Raw genomic sequence first — 27,712 nt, 5'->3', positions numbered from 1 at the left:
AAATTCATATGCCACTGTAGAAACAAATTTTCAACATCGCTTCTCTGTAAACATGTGGTGCAGTGTCATTGACAATCAGTTGATTGGGTTGTGTTACAAAATCGTCTTACAGGGCCCATTTACCTAGAATTTCTGCAAAACGAGCTTCCACTACTATTGGAGGATGTTCCCTGGGCTACAAGGATTGTATGTGCTTTCAGCATGACAGAGCTCCTGCACATTATACCTGTCTGGTGATACAATATCTAAATCGAACTTTCCCTGAATGATGGATCGGCTGCAGTGGTCCCGTTCATTGGCCACTAAGGTCTCCAGACCTCACTCCGTTAACTTTTTGTTTGTGGGGATGAATGAAAAACGCAGTGTACAAAGAAAAGGTGAATACAAGAGACAAACTGCTTGCTCGCATTTTGGATACTACTGCCCTCGTGAAGGAACACCAAGACGACCTCAGAAGAACAACATGTCATATTACCACAAGAGTTGCAAAGTGCACTGAGGTTGGCAGTGGGATTTTCAAACATTTATTGTGAACTGTATAAAATTTGTCAATTATTTGTGTTTTGTATCATTTAAAAAGTCAATAAATACAAACAATAAGTCATTTATCATTCTTTAATACCTCTCATAATGGCTTTGTGTGTGACAGTTTCAAACAGCTGTATCTCCGTATCCATTGAGGATTGTACACACATTCACATGAAATTTTTTACTCAGAATAATCGATACTATAACCTCCCAAAATATTTTCTATTTCTCCTGAGTTATCCTGTAAGTTTTGAGGTAGTGAGAAACTTACAGGATAACTCAGGACAGGAGTACAATGTGTGCAAAAAGAACATTTCTTTTTATTATTTTTTTTTTCTTATGTTAGGGTAGTCCAAAGCCAGACTATGGCAAACCTCCCATGTTTTTATGTACATTACTGTACCAAGCCAGGCTGTTCTGTGTAGTGTTACATATCCATATTCTGTTCCATAGTAGACTAGCATATTGTCCACAATATATAAGTCATACATAAGTTTGTTTCAGTCCATACTCAGTATATGAAGTCTTGCTATCCAATGCACTGGTCATGTCCATGTCTTCTACCTTATGCTCAGTACTAGGAACTGAAACACTTAAAATTCAGCAACCAATGAATTAGGATTGCAGCATTTTATCCACAATGATGCAGCACAAAGAACTGCATCATAAACTAGTTGTATCACAGACTACCATATTTTCTATACTGCAGCATAAGGAGCTGCATCACAATCGATTAACACTTGTTATTAACATGCACAGCACAATAAACTGTACATCCTACAAACGCAGCACCATTAGAAGCATCCATCTGAATTCATGACCCATATATTACCATAAATTCACAGCACCATGGACTGAAAGTTGAAGAAACCATAAATCATTGTGTTCTTCTATATTCACCACCATATATAATAATCTACACCAGTGTTTCCCGAATGGTGTTCCGTGAGGTAAAATTAAGGGTTCCGCAAAAAAAAAAAATAATTTTTTTAATTTTACACATTAAAAGTTAAAATTATTGTATGTACATTTATATCTGGTGGACGAGACAATATTTAGGCCAGGTCGCTTTTACTGCACAGCTTGTGTACTAAACTTCCTTTGTAATTGTAATCCAGAACCTGCACGTTACATCAACTGTATACTACCGCATCTTCCTACCTAAATACTAGGAAAAGACAGCCAAACAGTTATGATTTTGTATTTTTTGTATTATTTTTATACTAATAATAATAAACAAAGAATTTAAAGGTATTTGACCTTGAACCAAGAATTCTGTCTGCGCCATATTTATTTATTTTTTTATGTGCTATGCTAAAATATATTTAAGGGGTTCTGTTATGTTGTACAAAATATAAAAGGGTTCTCTGACTAAATTTAATTGGGAAACGCTGATCTACACCATACCCATTCAGAAGCTTGCTTCTTTGCAAGTTTACTTTCCAATGGTGTTCCCCACAGAGGGTTTACACTCTTAGTTAAGAAGCACATAAAATCCAAAGCACAGCATCCAGTGCATAGGTGGCCAGTGCAATGATAAGTAAACTTGGTGTGATATAAATACTGGGGGGAAAAAAAATTACAGTACAAGTGTGTTATAGGACTGTGATGAGTATAATGAACAATTGCACAAATATATAGAGTGGGCCAAATCAAGTCTTATAATGGGGACTTTATAACTTTTCAGATATTGACTGAACTATGTGGGTTGGTCACTCACACAGTAGCAAATCTTTTGTGGATTCATTGGATGATTTTTTGAAACACAAGCACGTCAGAGAGAGGCATCAAGAGAAAGTGATACTCTACATCTGATTATCAGCAGTGACCCATCATGCATTAAGAATCTGCATATAAAAGACCCACTAGGTGTAAGTGATCATGGTGTATTGATATGGAATTTATTTAAAGATGTTAACTATTTTCATCAAGGGCAAAGGGAAGGGCTTTTGCTTTCATTAAAGTGACTACAGTTGTTTCAGATATTTTTTAAATATTATGCAGTGAGACCAACTGATGAAGTTACCAAGAGCAAATTATAAATGAGAAATATTCAGGGACCACATTAGTAGAAGCTACTAGGCTACTTATAACAACCAAGATATACTGATCAAGGCATACACCTAAATGGATGTCAGATGAAATTATAAGATTCATGGCAGCGAAGAAAAATGAATGCAATGCATATTACTTATCAGGTTATACAGATGCCTACAGCAGATATAAACTAGTCTGCAGTTAAGTCACAAAGGAAGTAAGACAAGCTAAGGCAGATTACAAGGTCAAACATTGCAAAGGAAAGCAGCATACACTTTGTTTTTATGTAAACAGAAGGAAGGGATTAAATTATAATAATCCACCAGATATGAATAGATTAACTGTTGATGATCCTGCTCAGTTTGCAGACAAATAAAATTGGTTACTTTGCTTCTATGTTTCACACATGAAGAATGTTTTAAATGGGAATGCAAGCAGTGAGTCAAATTCTGGCAGGGAGCTGAATGAATTTGTGATAACTGAGAGGAAAGTGGAAGAGAAATTATTAAAGCTAAATGTAAAAAAAAAAAAAAAAAAAAAGGGCACCCAGGGTAGATGGGACCTATGCAGCTATATTAAAGGAGGCAGAAAACATTTAGCCATGACTATGAAGGCATCCCTATTCAGGGGAGGACCCGATGGACATGTGCAAATGTATCCCCAGTTCACAAAGGGAGACGTGAATAATTACAGACCTGTTAGCTAGACTTCTGTTCCAGGAAAAATAACAGAGTCACTAGTTTAAAGAAGTAATGCAGGTACATCTAGACAGGAATGCAGTTATATTGCAGTCACAGCACGGATTTATTATGGGACAATCTTGCTCGACCAATCTGATTAGTACTATGACAAAGAAAAAAAAAATTGGATACTTAACAAGGGAACTGGATTAAAAAAAATTAATTTCAACATCATATACTTATATTTCTGAAAAGCTTTTAATACTGTTGCACATAAAAGACTGTGATGCAAATTGAAGCAGTATGGCATTACAGGCAAGTTGCTGCTAGGTATAAAGGGATGGTCGAGTGCAAGAAGACGGAGTAGTTATCAATGGGCACTGTACTTCGGCACCTCCATAGTCAGGTGGGCAGGAGCAGCAGTGTGTAGCACACGCTTCTTGATTAGACCGGGTTCGAGCCTGTGAGCCACCAAATATGGAGGATGCGGAACGGTCAGGGAATGACCACCGCATATCCCCTGAGCAATATGGCCTTAGTTGCTAATGCTCCTAAAAACCAAATAACAACAACAACAACAACAACAACAACAACAACAACAACAACAACAGCACTGTACTTCTACTAATGTTATTAGCAGAGTGCACCAGGTTTCAGTGCTGGGCTCATTGTTGTTTTCTATATTTATTAATGATATGGATAAAGGCATATCACATTTAATGTTTTAAATTTGCAGATGATATGAAGGTTAGCAAGGTAGTTAATCGCAATAATCAGGACGTGCTATTACAAGAACTAGACAAATTAGGCACGAGGGCTGAGAAGTGGCAACTGAAGTTTAATATTGAAAAATGCAAGATAGTTCATATCCCAGATTAATATACAAGTTGGGTCGTACTAAACTTGGGCAGTGGAGAATGAAAAAGACCTAGGAGTAATTGTGCAGTCAGATATGAAGTTCTCTGAGCAGTGCAGACAGGCTATCTGGACAGCTCATGACATTTTGTCAATGATATACATGAACTCTGCTAGCAGGGATAAGAGGTGATTATCCTAATTTATAAGGCAATTGTCAGGCTACAACTTATGTACAGAAGGCCCTCATTATAACGTGGTTTGCTTTATTCACTACAATGCTTTTCTCATATTATAACCCATATCTGACTATAATGCTGTCACAAATCACTATAACGCTCTTTTACAGATTGCAATTTTGGCATATTTAACAAAATCGTTTCATTTGATGGAGTCAATAGCTTGAAAATGAATAGCAAAACAGCAATAAAACATTTCCCATGCTCAGTGAAATTTTCTCGCAAGCTAATTTAATTGCAGTACAGTGACTTGTTACGTAGTTCCGAGACAACATTTTAAAAAAATGATCAAGTATATTGCTTGTAATACAAAGGGTACTAGGAAAGTTTTGCAATACAGCTTTGTTTATTTAATTTTTTCAAAGTAATTTCCTCTACATTCAATACACCTCTCCATCCTCCGAAACCAATCTATAAACCAGTTCTGCCAAGTTTCACTAGGGAGTAAAGCACACTCGTTGTCCCAAGCCCGTAGAAGGTCCTAATCACTGGAAAACCGCCTCCCTTTTAGCTTCATTTTCACATGCGGGAACAGTGCAAAGTCGCAGGGAGCAAGGTCTGCACTGTAGGGAGGGTGCTCGAGAAGTTTCAGTCCTGTCGTGGTCAAATATTCGGTGCAGGCTTTGGCGCGGAGAGCTGCAGCATTATCGTGATGGAGGTACCAGGTGTCCATTCTTGACTTTGGCCGCAGGTTCTTCATAGATCCAATGACTTTAGGCAGGCATTGTTCAGTATACCACTTAGCTGTGACTGTCTTCTGCGTGTCCAAAACGACACATTCCACAATTCTACTCGATTTGAAAAATACAGCTATCATTTTCTTCTTTACAGATTGGGATTTTCTGACAATTACGGGTGTGTCGTCATCATCAAAGACCCAAACTTTGTTTTGAGCCTTGGTCGGCAGATCGTAATAGTACAGCCAAGTCTCGTCACCTGTCACGATGTTGTTCACATACCGAGATTGTCCCTTATCAAACTTTTTTAACATCTCCCGGCACCAAGTCACACGTCGTGTCATCTGCTCTTCAGTCAGTTGATGCGGCACCCAGAGAGAACAAAGTTTCTTCACGTGCAAATAATCTTGCAGAATCGAACGAATTGCTGGTGCATTTAGGCCCAAAGTATCCTCTATCTGTTGGTAGGTCACTCGCCTGTTTTCGTCAAGCATTTTCCTCACAGCAGTAACGTTTTCCTCCGTAACTGACGTTCGTGGCCTTCCCGGCCTCTCCGAATCCTCCAGAGTGAAATTTCCCCTTTGGAATTCTCTATACCACCTGAATATCGTTGTACGATGTGGACAATCATCATCTAGTGCAAGAGTCATTTCTTCTAAGCACTGGTCTATGGTTAAACCACGCACGAAATTATACCGAAAAACTGTCCTTATCTCATTTCGTGACCACGATGCCATCGCAAGCACTTTACACTCTCACTACTAATGAATAACTGAGCCCATCGACTTGGCGCGGCGGCTACTATGCACGTGTGAACATGTCTCAATATGCAGCAACAAGCAGCTTCCTGTGATTTATTGTTGCGTCATATTGCAAAACTTTCCTAGTACCCTTTGTATTTGTGTTATATGCATTTATCCAAAGTCTAGTCATCATTCAGTACAGTATTACACATCATGCATAATGGACAGTTTACTCGAACATCGTATCATAATTAAAGCAACCAACGCAGTTACATTTTCAAAGAGTTAATAATAACGGATAAGAATGAAAAAGCAACAAATGCTGGATGCAGTATGAAGACTATAAATGTAAGAAAAAGACCGAATTTAAAAATTAAATTAGACGTTTTGAAGCGAATCAATTCTGGTCAACGACAAGCGGATGTGTGCCACAATTTAGGACTGGCAAGTTTAACTGTAAGAACAATTATAATGGCGCATTATAGCCAAAGTTGCTTATGCGCCGTGAAACCCCCACAACAACAACAACAATTATAAATAATAAATAATTAATTTTAGCAGCGGGAAAGACAGCTGTTCCACTACAAGCAACTAGGGCTAGGCAGGCTATTAGGATTGAAATGGAGAGACTAACTAATTTTTTTTTAAGATAATATCCAATGCAGAATTCGGTTAAGTTAAATATTATAAAAAAAAAAGAGAAAAAGAGAGAGAGAGAGAGAGAGAGAGAGAGAGAGAGAGAGAGAGAGAGAGAGAGAGAGAGAGAGATTAGCCTATATAATGATCTGAAGAAAACTCACCTAAAAAAAAAAAAATTGTGGAACCATTTAAAACTAATAAGAGCTGGTTGAATAGCTTTAAAATCCAGGGAGAAGCCGCAAGTGCAGATCAAGGAGCCGAAACTTTAAAAAGAACTTGTTAAAATTAATGATGGGGGGTATTTGTGTTATACTTCTCAACAACCTTTTAACATAGATGAAGCAGGACTTTTTTGGAAATGAATACCTAAAAGAAGTTTCATATTGAAAGAAGAAAAAAAACATGCCGGGTTGAATTTCAAAGCAGCGAAGGATTTAAAATTAAAAACCCTTTTAGTTTACCAGGAAGAGGGCCAAAGTACAACCCAAAATCAACACATTTTTCAAGATTAAATTCATCAATTAAATTAAATCAATTAAAATCAATTTAGATCGATTAAATTCATGATTTTAATTGGAATTTTAAGTTTAATTTTGATACGCCTGTAGTTACATATTTACGTTTTTGTACATATAAAATATTTTGACCGACTTTTGTGCATCTTTTCACTATTGTTTATTATTGATTAGGAAATATCCTATGGCATCGACTGCAACTCACAAATACATATGTTAACTTATGGGAATTCGGCACTCACTTAGCACTCTTTTTTTCCAGAACAAATTATCAGCGTTAAGCGGGGGTCACATGTACTTCATACAGGTCTGGAAGTCTAATTTTAGGAAGGATGTGAATCTCTTGGAATAAGTACAGAGAAGAGCAACAAGATGGGTGAAGGGAGCAAAAGGGTGCTTTTAACCAGGAAAGGCTTCAGTTTTGCAAATTACAGAATCTGGTGACTAGGCATCTGCAAGATCTGATTGAGATGCTTAAGGCTTTGAATAGATTGGATAGTCTATTCAACATGGACACAGCATAGGTTTGTTAAGTGGAAATCTTGACTGACCAATTTGATTGTATACAGTAATACCCCGAAGTTACGCGATAGGTGGGTCCGACGAAAATCGCGTAAGTCGAATTCGCGTAAGTCGGGGTACAACTTTGCATATAAATACATATAAATTTTGCTTAATTGGGACCAAGGACTAACAAAAACACTAGTTTAGAAGAAAAATATTAATAAAATTGCAGTTCTTTATACATATTAATACAAAATATGTATTAAAAAAAACAAATGACTTACGTAAAAAAGTTATTTCGATGTCGATGGCTTCATAAAATCTAACAAATTCGTCTGACGACACAGCGCGTTCTTTTTTTCACGCAGAATTTCTTTGTAGCAAGCTAATAATTTTTTTTATTCCTTGCTTTGTAGCTATAACGCGTTCTTCGTTGGAGTCTGTTTTCTAAAATTTTTAAGCCCTTTACAATTGAGCCCTTTTCAATTTTCAACCTGTCAAGTTTGCAATTGTCATGTGCTTTTCGCCGTTGCTTCATTTAGGCCTGTAGCACGTGCAATATCACATGGTCTTTCATTTCGCTCAAAGCGTTTCACAATTTCATATTTTTTCTCTATCGACAGAGGTGTACTGGCCATAAGCCTTACCGGGGAAACCCCGGTGGGCCAGTGTGAATTTGGCCATAAACCATAGTATGAGGCCACTATAAATTTTCCCGGGTAAGAATTTTTGACCCAGTCCGCTTCTGTTTATCGATATTGCTTTTCTTTTTCTCTCTGAATCTGCAGTGTCTTCACCAGGACGCTTCCTTTTCACACCTTTTAATTAAGTATTTTACTCATTTTTAGGGAATAAAGCACAATTACAAAACGAGGAGGCACGCTTGATACGCATAAACAAAGCTGCGCGCATGTAGCAACTGAATAAACAACACCATAAAGGCAGAGATACACTATTAACACCTCACATTTCTAGAGGTTACTACCATAAAACAATAAAAATCCAGTTGCGTTTCTGCTAGTGAAATCTGTTATAAACTGGTAGTAAACTCGATCTAATTGCATTTGCGATTATACCGATAGCTGGAATTGTGTTGGTTTTTACGTTATTATGGTGAAATGTGTTTCCCCTTCACTGATATAAAAAACATAAAAGCAACAAAGTTGAATTTTGTTCATCTTTCGCTCTCATTCTCCGCCGTCGCACCGTATATCGATAACATATGAAAAACGACCTTGAAGATAGTGGGCGGCAGCGTTGCCAAACGAAAAAAATCAAGAACCGCGTAACTCCGAGTTCGCGTAAGTCGGGGTATTACTGTACTATGATATGCTTACAGAGGAACTGGATGCAAAAAATAATTTTGATATCATAGACTTGGATTTCAGTAAAGCTTTTGATACTGTTGCACATGGAAGACTACTCAAATTGGAGCAGTATGGCATTAAGGTCAAGTTTCTGCTGTAGATAAAGGGATGGTTGAGTGGGAGATGACAGAGAGCGGTAATCAATGGACACTGCTTTTCATGGTCTAATGTTATCAGTGGAGTCCCCCAGGGTTCGGTGTTGGGCCCACTGTTGTTTTGTACATTTATCAACGATATTGATGAAGGTATATCATGCTTAATGTCGAAGTTTGCAGATGATACAAAGGTTGGCAGGGTTGTTAATGATAGTACACTACTGCTGGAACAGGATCTAGAAAAGTTGGGAAAATGATCTGAGAGGTGGCAACTGAAGTTTAACATTGACAAATGCAAAGTACTGCATATGGGTAACAGTAACCCCAGAAAAATGCACCAGCTCAGGTTAGTGGAGAATGAAAAGGACTTGAGGGTAATTGCACATTCAGATATGAAGTTTTCTGAGCAGCGCAGACAGGCTGCCAGAGCAGCTCACAGAGTATTTTCAATGATATACAAGAATTTTGCTAGCAGGAATAAGGAGGTGATTATCCCTTTGTATAAGGCAATAGTCAGGCCACATGGAAGTTTCTTAGTTTCTTAAGGTACTGCATACAGGTCTACAGACCTCATTATAGGAAGGATGTAGAACTGCTGGAATGAGTACAGAGAAGAGTAACAAGATTGGTGAGGGGAAGGACAAAGGGTTACTCTGACCAAGAAAGGCTTAAGTTCTGCAAATTGCAGCATCTGGAGACTAGGCACCTGCAAGGTGATCTTATTAAGGTGTATAAGGCCTTGAGAATGGTTCTTCCTCTTGCTCAGATTATGCACATGAGGGGACATAAATTCAAACCGAGAAAAGACAGTTGTAGAATATAGATGTGTGGAAATTTGCCTTTACCCAGCAGGGTGGTTAATTGTTGGAATAAACTGCCATCTGCCATTGTGGAAGTTGATAGTTTAAATAAATTCAAGGAAGAACTCTATAAATGTTTGGAGGTTTTTGGGAAGGGTTTTTTTTTTTTTTTTTTGGCTGATGCTGTATAAGCTTACTTTCTTGAATCATATGCCTCTACTAATGCTAATCTCAATGCTAACGAAATCCTTCTTCTTGCTTAGACCACACACATGAGTAGGGCTATAGTGGAGGATATAAGCAAGTATATGCCATATACCCCTGGATTTTTTTAGGTGAATAGCTTATACCTACTAGTTTTTGAAAGACTTGAAAAAACAAATTTTATTAAAATATTTACTGAAAATTATTTACTGAAAATTAAAATATTTACTGAAAATATTTACTGAAAATTAAAAAATAAATTTATTAAAATTTGATTCTTAGGCAATACTTATAGTTTTATTATTTTTAATATATATGCCATGTGTGTGTGTGTGTGTGTGTGTGTGTGTGTATATATATACACACACACACACACACACACACACACACACACGCACACACACACACATATATGGTTATATGCATATACCCAATGGAATTTGATTAATAAGCCTGATATGCTCAACATACTCCACTTTTTGCAACATTCATAGAGTACCTTCTGCTAATTTTACAACTACAGCACTGCACATGAGGGGGATAAATTGTATTGAGGAAGAATGGCATTGCAAGTCATATGAGCATAAATTTACCTTCAGCCAGATTTTGGGTGTTTGTTGGAGCAAACTATCATTTAGTGTTGTAAGTTGGGTAATGTGAATAAATTCAAGGAAGAACTAAATAAACTGTTAGAGGGGATAGACAAGTGATATGGGAAGCACTGGCTTTTTTTTCTTTTTTTTTTTGGTTTATTCTCTTGCTTTGCATTACTTGCCACTACAGCTACTACTACTACTACTACTACTACTAATAACAATAATAATAATAATCGATGTAGGCCTATATACGGCCTACATCGATTACCACAAGGCCTTCGACTCCGTATCTCATAGCTGGTTAATAGAGACCCTGAAGATCTACAAGGTCAATCTGATAGTGACAAACTTCCTAGGAGAAACAATGGCAAAATGGAGTACCACCATTAAGGTCGAGAACATCACAACCAGGCCAATCCCTGTTAGAAGAGGAATCTTTCAGGAAGATGCTCTGAGCCCACTATGGTTCTGTTCTAGCACTCAACCCGCTATCCACCATACTCAACAGCAGCAAGTATGGATATAACCTCAAAGAAAGAAGCAAGAACCTGTACACCCTCACCCACCTGACGTACATGGATGACATCAAGCTCTACGCGGCAACCGAGAAGCAACTCCAGCAACTACTCCGGATCACCGAAGAATTCAGCAAGGACATCAGGATGGAATTTGGTCTAGAAAAATGCAAGACCCACACACTGCACCAGGGAAAATTAGTTGGCCGAAACTACCAGCTGCAGACTGGTAAAGAGATCGAAGCTATGACAGAAGGAGATACCTACAAATACCTAGGGATGATGCAGGCTGAGCAGTTAAAACATAAGGAAATCAAGAAGTGCCTGACCGAAAAATATCATCAGAGACTCAGAAGCCTGCTGAAAGCAAAACTGAACGAAGGGAACACAGTTAAAGTCATAAACACCTATGCAGTTCCAGTACTAACATACACATTCGGGGTCATAGATTGGACTAACACCGAGCTAGAAGATATCATGCGAAAGACAAGGACAATGATGACCAAGAGTTGCCAACACCAACCGAAGTCAGCAGTGGAGAGAATAACAATACCTCGGAAAGAGGGAGGAAGGGGCCTGATAGACCTGATAGAACAACAGAAAACAGTGATAGTTAACCTGAAGGATTACTTCGAGAACAACACAGCACCGCTCCACCAGGCCATAAGGAAGATAGATAAGTGGTATACCCCACTCAACCTAAATGAGGAAAACCCTACCACCCAGATGGTACAAGAAACGAAGTTAGAAAGATGGACAAAGAAGACACTCCATGGCAGACACTACAATGACCTCCATCAATTTCACATCGATAACAGTGCTTCCAATGCATGGCTCACAAGTGGGACACTCTTCCCAGAGACTGAAGGATTCATGCTGGCCATCCAAGACCAGGTAATCAACACCAAAAACTATAGAAAATACATCGCAAAGGAGCCTGGAATGTCAGATGACACATGTTGACGATGCCACCTGGCTTCAGAAATGATCTAACGCATTACCGCTGGGTGCAAGGTGATCACCCAGACTGAGTACACTCATAGACACGACCAGGCCAATCCCTGTTGAAGTATTATCCCTGTATTATCCCAGGATAATACATTGGAAGCTAGCGAGGAAATACCAGTTGACCAAAGAAAGTGTACCATATTACAAGTACATACCCCAGGCAGTACTAGAGACCCGAACCCACAAGCTGTACTGGGACTGCGCCATAATAACGGATAAAACCAGCAATGTCCAGAAAACCAATGAGGAAAAAATTAGGAAGTACACGAACCTGAGACATGAGATCAAGGAGATGTGGCATATGCAAAAAGTATCAACCATCCCAATCATCGCGTCAACCACCGGTGTGGTACCAAAGACTCTACATAGCAGCCTAGCAACAATAGGTCTCCCAGAGAACACCTACAAGGAACGCCAGAAAGTCGCAATCCTGAACACCTGTAGGATAGTCAGAGATTTCCTCGACCGACAGTAACACCAGACATTACAACCACCCTGTGTACTTGGTAGCAGTACCCGTCATGGAGTGGAATCCCCCAATCCGGAAGAAATAATAAAAGAGCAACAACAACAATAATAATAATAATAATCATCATCAGAGTACAATTATTGTCAAAAATATTAACAAGATTTTTTTTAAAACCATCAAAAAACTTCATAAAGTTAAAAAAATAAACTTGTTGTTACTTTTTTTTTAAGAATCCACAATATTTACAGAGTAGAATTATTTATATTCCAGCATTTTTAAGTCAAAACTGAACAATGGTTGATAGCTATGATGTCCCCTCTCCAATTTTAAATATTCTTTTTATGCTGCCATCTATGAAACTGTGCCAACTATTAATTAGAAACACAGATAAGAGATGGCAGCATGAACTGGAGAAATTTATACAACAGCAGTTACATTACTTAAAATGTACTTGAAAAAATGCAGATCTACATATGTACTCCTGGGAGCTCACATACAAAAAATGTAGCTCTACATGTGGACCTGTGAAAAGATTAATGAATGGAACTTTTCTCTTATAAGGGATTTAAAACAGCAAAATTCATCCTGCACAAACAAATTTCCTCGGAATTTATGTGCATTACTCAGCCAAATATTAAAATAAAACTTTTATGGCTCTGAACTAAAATATACATGAGAAAGAAGAAAAGTACATTAAATGTAAATACTCCAAGCTCATCCACTAAAGCAACTTTATATATGTATGCATTTTCTTTTTAACAAGCTCATAATTAGTAGTGAAAAACATACTTTTAAAACTTGTAAATGCACATCACAGGGTGGAGTTGGGTAAGAGCTTGTGCACTGAAGGAAACAAAGATTACTGTTGACAGGAAGAAGAGTATTATAAACTTTTTCCACAGTTACCATATCCTGCATACCTGTTGAAATTATCATGGGTTTTTTGAATTTGGCAACGTGTTGCAACAGGGGAAAATTGTTGGCATCTCCTGATCCTATCTTAAAGAATGGAATATCTAGAAGAAGCAGGAAATTCATAGATTCCTGTTAAAATAATAAGAAAATTTTTTAAAAAAGTAAAATAAATTAATAGTTCTTGTACATGACATTTTTGTGATATCATGTAAAAGAATAATTATTTGTAATATCATATACAAGAACTTCCAAAGGTAATCTTTCTTATTCTATATATTTTATATATATGGCAAAAGTCTAATCTACAGGGATTTTGGAAAGGGGGCAGATACAAGTTGCATGAATTTAAGAGTTGGAAGGGCATTAATAATATAGGTATCTACACCAATAATGTATGATGAATTTTTAAAATGTTCCATGTAATTAAAGGAACTTGCAAAAACACAAAACTAAAATTACCTACTGCTTGGCAGTGTCAAGCAGTCAACTTCTTTTCACACTTCTTACCATTGAAAATTTATCACCAATTGTGCTTTTTATATCATAAATTGTTGAAATGCCAAGGTCTGAACTTTGGACTGTGTGCATTTTCTAAATGTATCTATTTTTGTATCATCTTAGAGAGTGTTTCCCACTCTCTAAGATGGGTAAAAACAGGGTAGACAATATATTAGAATAGAATGATATAAACTATCTATACGATATACAGTAATACCCCGAAGTTATGCGATAGGTGGGTCCGACGAAAATCGCTTAAGTCGAATTCGCGTAAGTCGGGGTACAACTTTGCATATAAATACATATAAATTTTGCTTAATTGGGACCGAGGACTAACAAAAACACTAGTTTAGAAGAAAAATATTTAATAAAATTGCAGTTCTTTATACATATTAATACAAAATATGTATTAAAAAAATAAATGAGTTACGTAAAAAAGTTATTTCGATGTCGATGGCTTCATAAAATCTAACAAATTCGTTTGACGACACAGTGCCTTCTTTTTTTCAAGCAGAATTTCTTCGTAGCAAGCTAATAAATTTTTTATTCCTTGCTTTATAGCTATAACGCGTTCTTCAATTGAGCTGAGACCTTCTGTCAAACTTGCAATTGTCATGTGCTTTATGTGCTTTTCTGGTGGAACTGGGTCTGAAATGTCGGATACTTCAATGCTCACGCATCTCTATGAGCTCATTCACTGTCAGCTCCTGACTATGTGAATCCAACAGCTCGTTGACATCATCACCATTGACTTCCAAATATAATTTCCTGGCAAGATTAACAACTTCTTCTATCACATGAGCAACATGATCAGTTTCTGGTGTTGTTTTCGTCTCGGTTTTGAAAAAAAAATGGACAAAGTTACTTCAAGACACCATTCAATGTTTTTTGTGAATTTCATCCCAAGATTTTTCAATGATTCTTACGGCATCTAAAAGATTGAAATGTTTCCAAAAGTCTTTAACAGATATCTCACTATTTTGTCTCATAGCTTCATTCAGACATGCAAATTAACGCCTCGTGTAGTAAGCCTTGAATGTTTTGATGACTCTCTGGTCCATCGGTTGAAGCAAGCTAGTTGTGTTTGGAGGCAAAAACACAAACTTACACAAGTGGGTCGAAATTAATTAGGGTGGCAGGAGGGTGACCGGGTGCATTGTCAATAAGAAGCTTCGCTTTAAATGGAATCTGTTTAGACTTGCAATAACGTTCGACTTCGGGTATGAAATGGTGACCAAACCAGTCCTCAAAAACGGAAGCTGTCACCCAAGCTTTATGATTTGACTTCCAAATCACTGGTAAGCTAATTTTAGATATATACCAAACGAAAAAATCAAGAACCGCGTAACTCAGGGTAGCGTAAGTCGAGGTATTACTGTACAATAGGGCTGCCAAAGGTAGGCTGGGACTGCCAAAATATAACGCAATAAAAATAAGTTATACTCCTTTGTACATTATGATTTTTGCCTACCTTTTTTTAGCTATCTACAAATATTCAATTTCTGTTTTTGGTTAACAACACTTCTACATTTTTACTCATCCTTAAACAACTAATAATGGCAACAGCTGGGTGAAGGAGAGACTTCATGTGTACATTAGCCTCTGGTGATCACTTATAATGCAATGTAAGCAATAAAACAGTGTTTTCCAAAATTAAAAAAAATTTCCTTCAAGACAACAAAGCAATAACAATTAATATAATATAAATTGTTGTTGCTTTGTTAAACATTTTTGTTTTTATTTCTTGCAGTGTAACATTTAATTATTTAATTTACAGCCTCTGTGTTACTGGGCTGGTAGGCAGTGCAATTGCCTTTTCATTAATATATGACTTTTAAAATGTGCTAGTTTCATGAACTTTTCTGATGAATGAATGATGGATAGCTGGGCTTTTCATATTTATATACAGGGTTGATTTGATTTATTTATGAGTTCTTGGTGCAAGAGCTACTGTGACTAAAATGCACCTTGAAGTTATATACAGGGTATATCACTAAAAAGGCATAGGGGTTTATCTTGTTTATTTTTAGCCTATTGGTTATCTGGACATTATGGATCTTTTTTGTCATATTCAGGTTAAAATTTTTGAATTTGACATTACAATTGTACTAGGTATTTATTGTTTAGATTTTATGATGAGTGTAAACTGATTTTATTTGAAGGTAAAAAAAAAAAAAAATAAATAAATAAAAAAAAATAGTAGTAATAATAATAGCTATTTTAACATGAGGAGATGCAATGCAAACTACTGTCACACAGCCAAGCTGTACAAGTGCTAAACATATATTAAAACTGCACATCATGTACAATTTTTTTTTCATACCCTTTAAATAAAATTGGTTTATGTTCATTTCAGAAGTACACCAATGATTTAGACTAAACAGAAGATGAGGAGCAACTTTTCCACTGCTAAAAAAGAAGCCAATTATGCAAAATTTAAATTTAGAAATCATGAAATTTAAACAGTAATATGTATTCCAATTTTAACATCTAATTTGAACATTTAATTTGAAAATTTCAGCTCAATTATGGCAAAAAATGCCCAAACAACAAAGCACGCACCCCCCTCCCCCTTGGCCTTAATTATGCATTGCATCCCCACTGGTAGGTGTCAAACCAATTTTTGATTTTGAGCATGTTGGCCAGTTCTGAAACCAATATTCCAGTTCATCCCAAAGCTAACCTTGGGAGGTGCATTATGGCCACAGAAGCTGATGCGCCAACAACTACCAAAAAAAAAAACAAAAAAAACCGGAAAGTGCAAATTGTTTTGGCGAAGGTAAAGAAAGCCAACACGAGAACGACATTTCTCGTCGGATAACTTACACAGAAAATTAGTTTCCCAACACTGGACTCTAGTGCTGCTTGCTCAGTAAACAGACGGTAGGTGTTATCGGTCTAGAGCGTCCCATCCCTGTAAAAGCAGTCTCTCCTGTTAACAAGTACAGACCAGGCTGAAAAATAAAAAAATTCTACCCCTTGAGTCTTGCACAATCCTTCCAGGGCCGAATTAATCGATAGGGCTCTCATCATATACTCCCTCCTATCGTGTCTGGGCAGAATTGCAGACACTTTCAAATTCAAACAGGGATGGGATACAGTTAAATAGAAAGGGTGCAAGAATATTTGCTGATACTATCGAGGCAGTGTTAGGTGGGTCGGAAAACTGCTAGCTTGGGGGAATACAAGGACTAATAGATTAACAGTAGCCACTGGCAGAGGTGAAAGTGATTCTTGCACAGCTTCTATTGGAATGAGCAGAAGCCTGGAAAACAAGATGCAGGATATTTCAGAGACTGTTGGGAATCACTGTGGTACAAGTAAACACATGGGTTGTGTTAGGGTAGCTTAAAAAAAGAACAGGTGCACGTATACTTGTGTGTACACCAATGCTAGGAGTTTGGTAAATAAATTTGATGAATTTGAGGTATCGCTCAAAGTGTCAAAGGCGAATATTGTTGGGATATCAGAGACGTGGTGTCACACAGATATAAGGAATGCAGAATTGGAATTTGGGGAGTACAACGTCTACAGACAGGATAGACAGGATAGGAAGGGAGGAGGGGTTATGCTATTAGTTAAGAAACACAAAATCCAAGGAAGTGAAGCCAGTCGACATCGCTGGACAGTGCAGTGTCGAGTCAGTTTGATGTGACATTGGAAGATCAAAATAGTAGGAGTGTGCTATAGGCCTAATGACTCTGATGAGTATAATAAGAAACTGTACAGGGAAATAGGGTGGGCCAGTAAATCAGAGAGTCTTATAATGGGGGATTTTAATTTCCCAGATATTGACAGGAATTTGTGAGTTGGTCACACACACACTAGCAAGGCTTTTGTGGATTTATTGGATGATTGTTTTCTACATCAACATGTTCGGGAGGCAACTAGAGGGAGTAATACTCTTGATTTGATTATCAGTAGTGATTCTTCATGCATTAAGAATCTGCAGATAGAGGAACCACTAGGTGGCAGTGATCACAGTGTGCTGAAGTGGGATTTACTCAAAGAGGTAACTACCATTAGGGGTAAAGGGAAGGGTTATTGCTTTCGTAAAGGCGACTACAATGGTCTGAGACAGTATTTAAATTCTATACAGTGGGACCAACTGATGATGTTACCAACAGCAAATTCAAAATGGGAAGCATTCAGAGAACTTATCTTGGAAGCTACTAGGCTTTACATACCAACTAAGAAATATCGTTCAAGGTTTAGGCCTAAATGGATGTCAGATGAACTGATGAGACGTATGGCAGAGAAGAAAAATGCATGGGGTACATATAAATTAACATGTGACACAGAAGCCTATTTTGGTAAAAGCTGGTCTGTAATCAAGTCACAAAGGAGGTTAGGCAGGCAAAGGCAGATTACGAGAAATCTTTGGCAAAGGATGCAAAGGAAAACAGCAAAGAGTTCTTTACCTATGTAAACTCTAGAAGGAAGGGGATGAATCAGATTGGTCTACTTGATATTGGCAGTTCAACTGTTGATGATACTGCTCAGTTAGCTAACAAACTAAATGAATATTTTGCATCTAAATTCACACATGAGGAGTTATTCAGGGAGGGGAATGTCAGATGTGTATTGAACTCTGGCAGTAAGCTGAATAATCTGGCAATAACTGAGAGAAAAGTGGAGGAGAAATTGTTGAAGATAAACATAAGAAAGCACTTGGGATGGATGGAATCTATCCAGTTATATTAAAGGAGGCATCAAAGGAATTAAGCAAACCCTTAGCCATAATCATGAGAGCGTCCTTGGACTCAGGGGAGGTACCCATGGAATGGAAATGTGCAAATGTGACCCCAATCAAAGGAGGATCAAAGGGAGACACAGGTAATTACAGACCTGTTAGTTTAACTTCTGTTCCAGAGAAATTAATGGAGGCACTGGTTAAAGAAGCATTGCGTGATCATATAGACAAGACTTCAGTTACAGCTCGGACACAACATGCTTTTGTTAAGGGGAAGTCTTATCTGACCAATTTTATTGGATACTATGATGTAGTCACAAAGGAACTGGATGCAAAGAATAATTTTGATATCATATATTTGGATCTTAGACAGGCTTTTGATACTGCTGCACATGGAAGACTGCTGCACAAATTGGAGCAGTGTAGCATTGGAGGCAAATTGCTGCTATGGATAAAGTGATGGTCGAGAGGGAAAAGACAGAGAGTGGCAATCAACGGACACTGCTCTTCGTGGACTAATGTTATTAGTGGAGTCCCCCAGGGTTTAGTGTTGGGTCCATTGTTGTTTTCTGTATTCATTAATGATATTGATGATGGTATATCAGACTTAATCTCCAAGTTTGCAGATGATCCAAAGGTTGGTAGAGTTGTTGACACTATGACAGTGCACTGCTGCAACAGCATCTAGAAAAGTTGAGAAGATGGACTGAGAGGTGGCAACTGAAGTTTAACATTGATAAATGTGAAGTATTGCATATGGGAAGCAGTAACCCCAGAGTAATATATCAACTGTGTGGTACTACACTGACAGTGGTAGAGAGTGAAAAGGGCCTTGGGATAATTGTACATGCAAGTATGAATTTTTCTGAGCAGTGCAAATGGTCTGCAAGAGTGGCTCATGGTGTCTTGTCAATGATATACAGGAATTTTTCTAGCAGGGATAAGGAGGTGATTATCCCCTTGTATAAGGCAATGGTCAGGCCACACCCTGAAAGTATACAGGTCTAGAGGATTCATTTTAAGAAGGATGTAGAGCTGTTGGAACTAGTACAGAGAAGGGCAACAAGATTAGAAATGGAACAAAGGGTTGCACTTACAAAGAAAGGCTTAAATTTTGCAAATTACAGTTTCTGGAGACTAGGCACCTGCAAGGTGATCTGATTAAGGTATGTAAAGCCTTGAATGGTTGGAGCATGCTCAGTGCTGATGGGATTCTTCCTCATGCTCAGAATAATCACCTGAGAGGGCATAAATTCAAATTGAGGAAAGACAATTGCAGGATAAATGTGTGGAAGTTTGCCTTTAGCCAGCGGGTGGTTGATTGCTGGAACAGACTTCCATCTGTCATTGTAGAAGTTGATAGCTTAAACAGATTCAAGGCAGAATTAGACAAACATTTGGAGTGAGTGGATGGGTGAAATTAGAAGGGGTGTGTTTTTTGTTTTTTTTTTTGGCTGATGCTATATAAGTTTGCTTTCTTGCATTATGTGCCCTTGCTAATGCTAATACTAAATCTGAGAGGAGCTCAACTTTCATTTTTATTTATGAAAAAAAAAGTTTTTGGTTTTTTTAATTCTGCTTGACCATTCTATATCAATTCATGATACTTTACTAATGAATTGTGTTAATTATTGTATGAAATTTTTATTTTTTTTTTAATGAAAACAATTTTAAAATTAAAAAAAAAATTTTACACATAATTTTCAATCAAACTAAACTTTTATTTATTCGGTTAAAATTTAAAAAATGTGTCATAAACATAAAATGTAAACACAAAATTATTAGTCACTTCCATTTTCAAATTCATAAATTGTTTAAGGGTGCCAAATTTCAAATTTGGAAATGTATACATTTTTTGACATATATATATATATATATATATATATGTGTGTGTACAGGGTGTCCCAGGAGGAAAGGTCAATATTTCAGGAGCTGAAAGGATATTTCATTTTAAGCAAAAAAGTTCATATAAATCTGTGCCCTATTCCGAATGGTTTACGAGATAGAGCTACTTTAATTGTACATTTGTTTTTAAATTGGCGAGCAATATTTTCCTTCCCTCCCATCAGACTGCGCCATTTGACTGTCAGTTTCCAGTTATCAGTTTATTGTTATGACTGTAGAAGTGAATCAGGCTGCGAGTGAATCAGTGAGTAGCGTCAGTTGTCAGTTCTAATTGTAGAAGTTTGCTAAAAATGAAGCACATTTTTACTAATGCCAAATATGCAGATATACTGTATGTTTACGGCTTCTGCGATGGTAGTGCCCCTGCTGCTGCTGTTGAATAATACCGTCGGTGCTTTCCTACACGTCGAATTCTGGATCGTAGAGTGTTTTCCAAAGTTTTCAACACATTGTGTGAAAGTGGTATGTTCCCAGTGCTCATGTTTCATCTCTGAACATGGTTCAGCGTAGTCCTAAAATTGGCACGCAAAGACTTTCTGCACATCTCGGTGTTTCACAAACATGTGTATGGCGAACACTACATGAAGGGAGCTTGTACCCATTTCACCCACAGCAAGTGCAAAAATCTTCACATAGGGGACAGTGCCACGCGTCTTGAATTTTGTCATTGGTTAAATGACAATTGTGAAGTGCTTCCATCAATACTATTTACTGATGAAGCCACATTTACCCGGAATGGAATCAACAACACACGTAACACTCATCGATGGTTGCACGAGAATCCATATGGTACAGTGGAAGCAAATTTCCAAGTTCGTTTCTCAATAAATGTGCATAGGGGTGGTCACAGTGTGATCGATAACCTGTTGATAGGTACCGTTATTTTAGAACATTGAATGGCAAGACACAACTAACTTCAATTTTTGCAAAATACATTAGGTGAACAACTAGAGGACGTTCCTTTGGCCACACGGTGTGCTATGTACTTTCAGTATGATGGGGGCCCCTTCCCATTCAACCAGACGTGTGAAGCAACTGGACCGAATTTTCCCAATTCGGTGGACTGGTTATGGCGGTGCCATTAACTGGCCACCAAGATCTCCAGACCTAACTCCATTAGATTTTTGTTTATGTGGTTGGTTGAAGAGTGAAGTGTACAGAAGAAAGGCAGATACAAGAGATGATCTGCTAGCTCGCATAATGGATGCTGTTGCCCACATAAAGGAACGTCAAGATACACTTAGATAAGCAACACATCATGTTCTCATGAGAGTAGAAAAGTGCACTGAAGTTGATGGTGGCATTTTTGAAAATTTATTATAAACTGTTCCAAATTTGTCACTTAAAAATAAATATTCGAATGCCTTGGAACCCATTCGGGATAGGGTACATGTTTATATGAACTTTTTTTTCTTAAAATGACCTATCCTTTCACCTCCTGGAATATTGACCTTTCCTCCTGGGACACCCTGTATATAATAATGAATGAAATTCATATTTATACATGCACACATTTCTGAATGTATGCTTTGTATTTTATATAAATAATAAAAGAAACATGAATGCCCACATACATATCTGCTATATATATATATATATATATACACAACAGAATACATTTAGTTATTTTCTGTAATTTTTTGAGCAAAGGGAACACCTGTAGGAGTGTTGTGCAACCACTACACAAAAATGTTGTAAAAGTTATCACATTACACCTGACAGGTGTTCTCATGTAGTTATGCTGTGAAAAACCATAAAATTTCACTTTAAAACCTGACCTAGTAAAAAAAAGTGCCTATATTTAGGAAGATAGAGAAAGGTTGTCATTTACTGACATGCAAGGTTTCTCCCACACCTTGCACAATCCTCAACAATATTCATCCATTTTTGAATGGCATTTGTGCCATTCAAATATCATAGACTTTGATAAAGCTTTTTCAGTGTATGCTTTGACAATCATTTCTACAATCTCTGATTGCTTCAAAAAAACAGGCAAAATCTTATAGATCTTTGTTCAAAAAGGAATATTCTAAACAACACCAATATGAAATCGCTGTCAACAAATGATCAAAATCTCCGCTTCTTTGCACATGTGCAAAAAAAAAAAAAAAAACACTACCTGTGTAAAAAAATTCTATGTTACTAAATTAAATAAAAAGATTTTCTTATTCCAAGGAATAGATATTATTAACAAATTTAGTCCAGGAACTTTTTGATCTTACTTTGTATATTTAGTGTTAAGAGACTGAAATACGTTGTAAGAGATGATGTTGCTTTACACTTACAAATGTGAAGTCTTATATTCCTTTATAATTCTTTTTATAACTTCAAATTATTTTACCTTCACTATATATAAGATCAAATATCCACTACAAAAGAGAAATACATTTTTTTTTTTTTAATTCATCAAAAAATATTATTAAAATAAAGTGACAATGAATTATTATGGAGGCAAATTAAATGGCAATGACCTGCAAAATTCCAATGTGAAGAAAAAAAATTCAATTAACTTACTTTATCCATTCCAGATGCAGAAAACAACATGCCTTGCTTACTGGCATAATCCTGTAGTTCAGAAAACTGGTCTTCAGAAAGTTCAAGATATGAACGATGTTCACCGTAAGTTGAACCCCACGAATGTGGACTAACATAAGATCTATTTAGTGCTTGTTTGTTGAAACGGCAATGTAGATTTGTCTTTTGAAACTTAACACAATCAGCTCCACATTCCTGTAACAAACAGAACAGTTAATAAACTCTGATTAGTTATGTGACTTGTTTACAAAACTATTTCATATAATCAACAGATGAGTAAAAGTTATTAATTATATGAAATAGTAATAGATATTGTGTGGTGCACTGAAATGGAGAGCAAAACAACACCTGCATTATGTCTCAGACAGGAGCAAGCAACAAATATGTCAGGACCATTATATTCCCTGCTACCTTATGCAGCTGAAATCTGGGTGTCAGCAGCACCTACGATCAGAAAATTTATTTGGGCAGCAAAATATTGGCTCCTCAGATGGGTAACCTACAAGCATAGGTTACCACCCGATGTTCATACGACTGAAATGGCCCAGGCCTCTGGGAATTCCCAGGATGCCCTCTCTCTCTCACTGATTCTACTGTTGGAGTTCGTGGCAAGCAGATGTGCCTATTACAGCTCTTCATAGCGAAATTAGAGAAGCACAGATAAGAGGGGATTAAAGCAGGATTAGTGAAGTAGAGCAGGATTTCAAAGGTTTTTTAGTATATTATAAAGTTTATTTTAATAAATTTTTTTCACCGTGATAGTTTGATTTATTTTTTATATTATAAATATAATTTTTTTGGAAATTTGTTTTATTAATAATTAGTAAATTTTATAATGGTTATTACAAGATCCACCTTGAACACTTCGTCAGAGGGTACCATGACTCATACGGAAATAGCCGATGGCGATTTCCGGGTGAGTCATGATTTTATCCTTTACAGAACTTGTGGCATGTATTCCAAGGTTGACTGAGTGGATAATCCTAGCTCACTTGGAAATTCTTTTCTTTGTCACCATTGTAAGGAGTGCACTGATCTTAAGTTACAATTTAGTGCATTTAGTGCACTGAAAAAACGGGTGCTTGCCCTTGAGAATAATGTAACTGGGAGCTCGTCAGGGAGTCAAGACCCTAGCAGCCTACCAAGTGATGCACTCCCAATTCGGTCCCCAGAACAGAATAACTAAGTGCAAACTACTCTGTTTCAAAAGGACTTAGTTCTATTAGGAGACTCCATTGTCAGGTAAATGGGAAATATTTTTTGTAATAAGGACAGGTAGACTAGAACCAGGTATGTCTCCCAGGAGCAACTATTAATGATGTCACAACAGACTGTCAGATTTTAAGGGGAGAAAAGAGAATATTATTATTCATGTGGGGACTAATGGATTAAGCATACATGATCTGACGATTTGTTAGACAAATATTTAAGTAAGACTAAATGCAACTAGGCATAATATTTTTAAAAGTTATAATTATCTATATAATATTGGTGTAAAAACACTACAGACATATATACTATAAAGGAAAAAACTATGATAGTAGTGTAATGGGCATCGTTTCAACTGTATCTCACACTGCACTCATCCTTCACAATGAGTTACCATGTTTTGCACTACCTTGAATAAGTAATGCTTGACTAATAGAAAAGACTATTGTTACTTATTCTCAGTGGGCACCACCACCCAGATGGCACCGTTTCAAGGCTTGTTGGCCTTTCATCGGTGGGTAGGTAGGCACCCTGGTATTGCAAATATGACAACCCAGTTGTGAAGATAATCCCACAATATGAAAGATGCCAAAAGGTGTAGGCGATAATATTTAAGTAAGACGAAATGCAACTAGGCATAATATTTTTAAGAGTTATAATTATCTATATAATATCGGGGTAAAAACACCAATACAATATGAGATACAGTTGAAATGATGCCCATTACATTACTATTGTAGTTTTTCCCTTTAAGAGTTGTCTATGGTGTTTTTACACTGATATAATATAATTAGACAAACATAGGACCATGCTGAAGAAATATCTATGTGTCTGCAATTCTGCCCAGGCACGATAGGAGGGATTATATGCTGAAAGCCTCGTGGATTAACTCAAGACTTGGAAGGACTCTGCAAGGCTTTTGGGAGGAAATTTCTATCAGCTTGGCCAACTTGTAGGTAGAAGGGATCTATTTTGTAGAGATGGGATACATTTAAACAAAGGTGGTGCAAAAGTTTTTGCCAGTATTATTGAAGATACCTTAAAGGTTTAGGGAAACTGCTAATTTGGGGGATAAGGGTAATACAGATAATTTTATCTGATAGTATTGGTCAAATTAACTCTTGCACATACCTCAAGAGTATTTGTTTGTTACTGCAACAGAACATAGTAGCAAGATGTTCTGAGGGCAAAAGCGTTTCAAATGAGCAGGTAGCAAATGCCAGGGAAGCGAGCTTAAATATCTTTAAAGGGTGCGTCAGGGTAGTTAACTATACAAGAACACTAAGTCTTAATTGTTTATACAATAATGTCAGAAGTGTCGTCAATAAAATGAGTGAATTCGAACTGCTGGTTAGGACAAGTAACGCTGACATAATAGGGCTTACAGAAACGTGGTACCACCCGGAGATAAGGGATTATGAGTTTCAGTATGGTATGTATAATGTATTTAGGAAGGACAGGGAAGACAGAAGGGGTGGTGGGGTCATGCTTTTTATCAAAAGTTGCCTGAGTGCCACGAAAGCTTTCCTGGATTCAGATGTTTCGTATGCTAGTATAGAATCTGTATGGTGTGAAATAGTTGGAAGCAAAGGTATAATGAGAGTGGGAGTAATCTACAGGCCAGCTGATTGTGAAGGTTATGATGAATGCATCTACATGCAAATGGAATGGGCAAGTAAGCGTGAACAATAACTCACACGAGAAAAATTACTCAGTAACAATCATTTGACACTTGGGAGTCCATCTATATTGATCACTGTTGTGCAGTGAGTCAATAATAGTTCATTCCTTTCCATTTAATGTTCACAAATGCAAAGAATTCTTTATTACCTTTCTTGAACCTCTCCACAGTGAGCCTTTGCCTGTCTCATCCCCTGAGAAACCTGATAACAAAACATTTTATATACTCCACTTCAAAGAGAGTCTTCTGAAACTATGCAGCCGTCTTTTTTCATATACATTTTCTCAATTGTTTAGTAATCCATTTTAGTTTACCTATATCTTTTTAAGGGTAAGAAATGATAATACAAATCATTTCATAAAATTATATTAAAATATACATTTTTTTAACAAATAAGAAATAAATAATGTAAATTCACAAAAAAATGCTAAATTGATGAAAAATGGTATTTATGATTGAAATATTACTTGCAGTTAAATAACTAACCCCTGAAAGAATATATACATATATATTTGGATCTGTTTGTTCCCTTTTATAGTCAACTTGTACTTGCTGGAGCAAAATAAAGAGCTTATAAGATACTGCAATGTTTCAGTATTTAAAATTTACTTAACAAAGATATCATAACCTAAAGTGACCAGACATCCAGGATTATGCGGGACAGTCCCAGTTTCAAGTTATTTGAATTACAGTAAACCCTTGATTTAACGGACCCCGATATAACGGATTTCGGATTTAACGAACAAGAAAATAATAATACAGTAATGTACATATTAATCTTGCCATATTATTTTTTTTTTTAGGTCATACAAAACTTCAGTGTTATTATTAATTAAAAATTAATAATAATTGTTTTGATAATTACCTACTTTTATTTTTATAATCAAATTCAGGAAACTGTTTTTTATTCTTTCTGAAAACGTGTTCAAATAGCTGTTTTCCTAGATTATAGATAAGAGCTGGTGGTGACTTGCTAGCTGACCGTGAGTCGGGACACTAAACTGCAGGTCTACTGACTCACTTTGTTTCGGTCTCAGTCTGCCTCAAGCTATGGTGTGGTCGGGTTGTATACAGAGTATTTCTGTTATTTCTGAATTGTGACTTTATTTATTAAATAATTTTGTAATCTTTACAATTTAAAATGGCATCAAGTGATAGAGGAGTTAAAAGAAAGCGTGTGAACTTAAATGTGGCACAGAAATTAGAGCTAATTGAGAAATTAGAACAAAGCATCTCAGTAGCACGTGTTTGTGAAATTTACGGCATAAAAAAAACAAACTGTTTCTGATATCCATAAATCAAAGGCCAAATTGCAACATACATTTTATATTGTACAGTACTGTATAATTTTATTATTTATATTTTATTTTATTTTTTTATAATTTTTTATTCGTATTAAAGCTTTTTTTTTACATTAAGAACAATAAAAAATGCCCCCCAGGTTACATTCGATTTAACGGACACCCCTTCTCCCCTATTAGTCTGCTAAATCGAGGGTTTACTGTATTAAGAAATTTTCATTCCATGGAAAAATATATTTAATTTCTGTTGTTTTTACTGTTAAAAGATGTATGTATTTTTATTATTATTTCACAGAAATACCTATATTATATAGGTATTTCTGTTACCTATATAATATAGAAGTATTATATAGTTAGCTATATAATATAGAAATACTTATATTATATAGGTATTTCTGTTACCTATATAATATAGAAGTATTATATAGTTAGCTATATAATATAGAAATACCTATATTATATAGGTAACTATCCAGTTCATCTTTGAATTTCTTCAAACTATGC

General features: G+C 36.5%; 1 protein-coding gene across 3 annotated transcripts in view; it reads right to left on the bottom strand.

Annotated features, from left to right (window-relative positions):
• The window catches only part of NANS (N-acetylneuraminic acid synthase), a 155,767-nt gene that overhangs the window by 111,019 nt on the left and 17,036 nt on the right, over positions 1-27,712 (bottom strand). For 2 of the 3 annotated variants that reach the window (XR_016547279.1, XM_090379339.1), the window contains exons 3-4: positions 22,997-23,212; positions 13,261-13,515 (exon numbers count right to left, since the gene is read on the bottom strand). Coding sequence is in view for 2 of the 3 variants with exons in the window: in XM_090379339.1 (XP_090235465.1) it covers positions 13,261-13,515; positions 22,997-23,212 (471 nt within the window). In the remaining variant the exon portion in view is untranslated. The remainder of the gene's footprint in view (positions 1-13,260; positions 13,516-22,996; positions 23,213-27,712) is intronic. The other variant, XM_090379340.1, reaches the window with a different exon arrangement.

This window comes from Mastigoproctus giganteus, chromosome 8, assembly GCF_048544385.1.
Source record: "Mastigoproctus giganteus isolate SK-2022 chromosome 8, ASM4854438v1, whole genome shotgun sequence".
In the NCBI taxonomy this organism is placed as follows: Eukaryota; Metazoa; Arthropoda; class Arachnida; order Uropygi; family Thelyphonidae; genus Mastigoproctus; species Mastigoproctus giganteus.
This window is presented reverse-complemented; position numbering and strand designations above follow the sequence as displayed.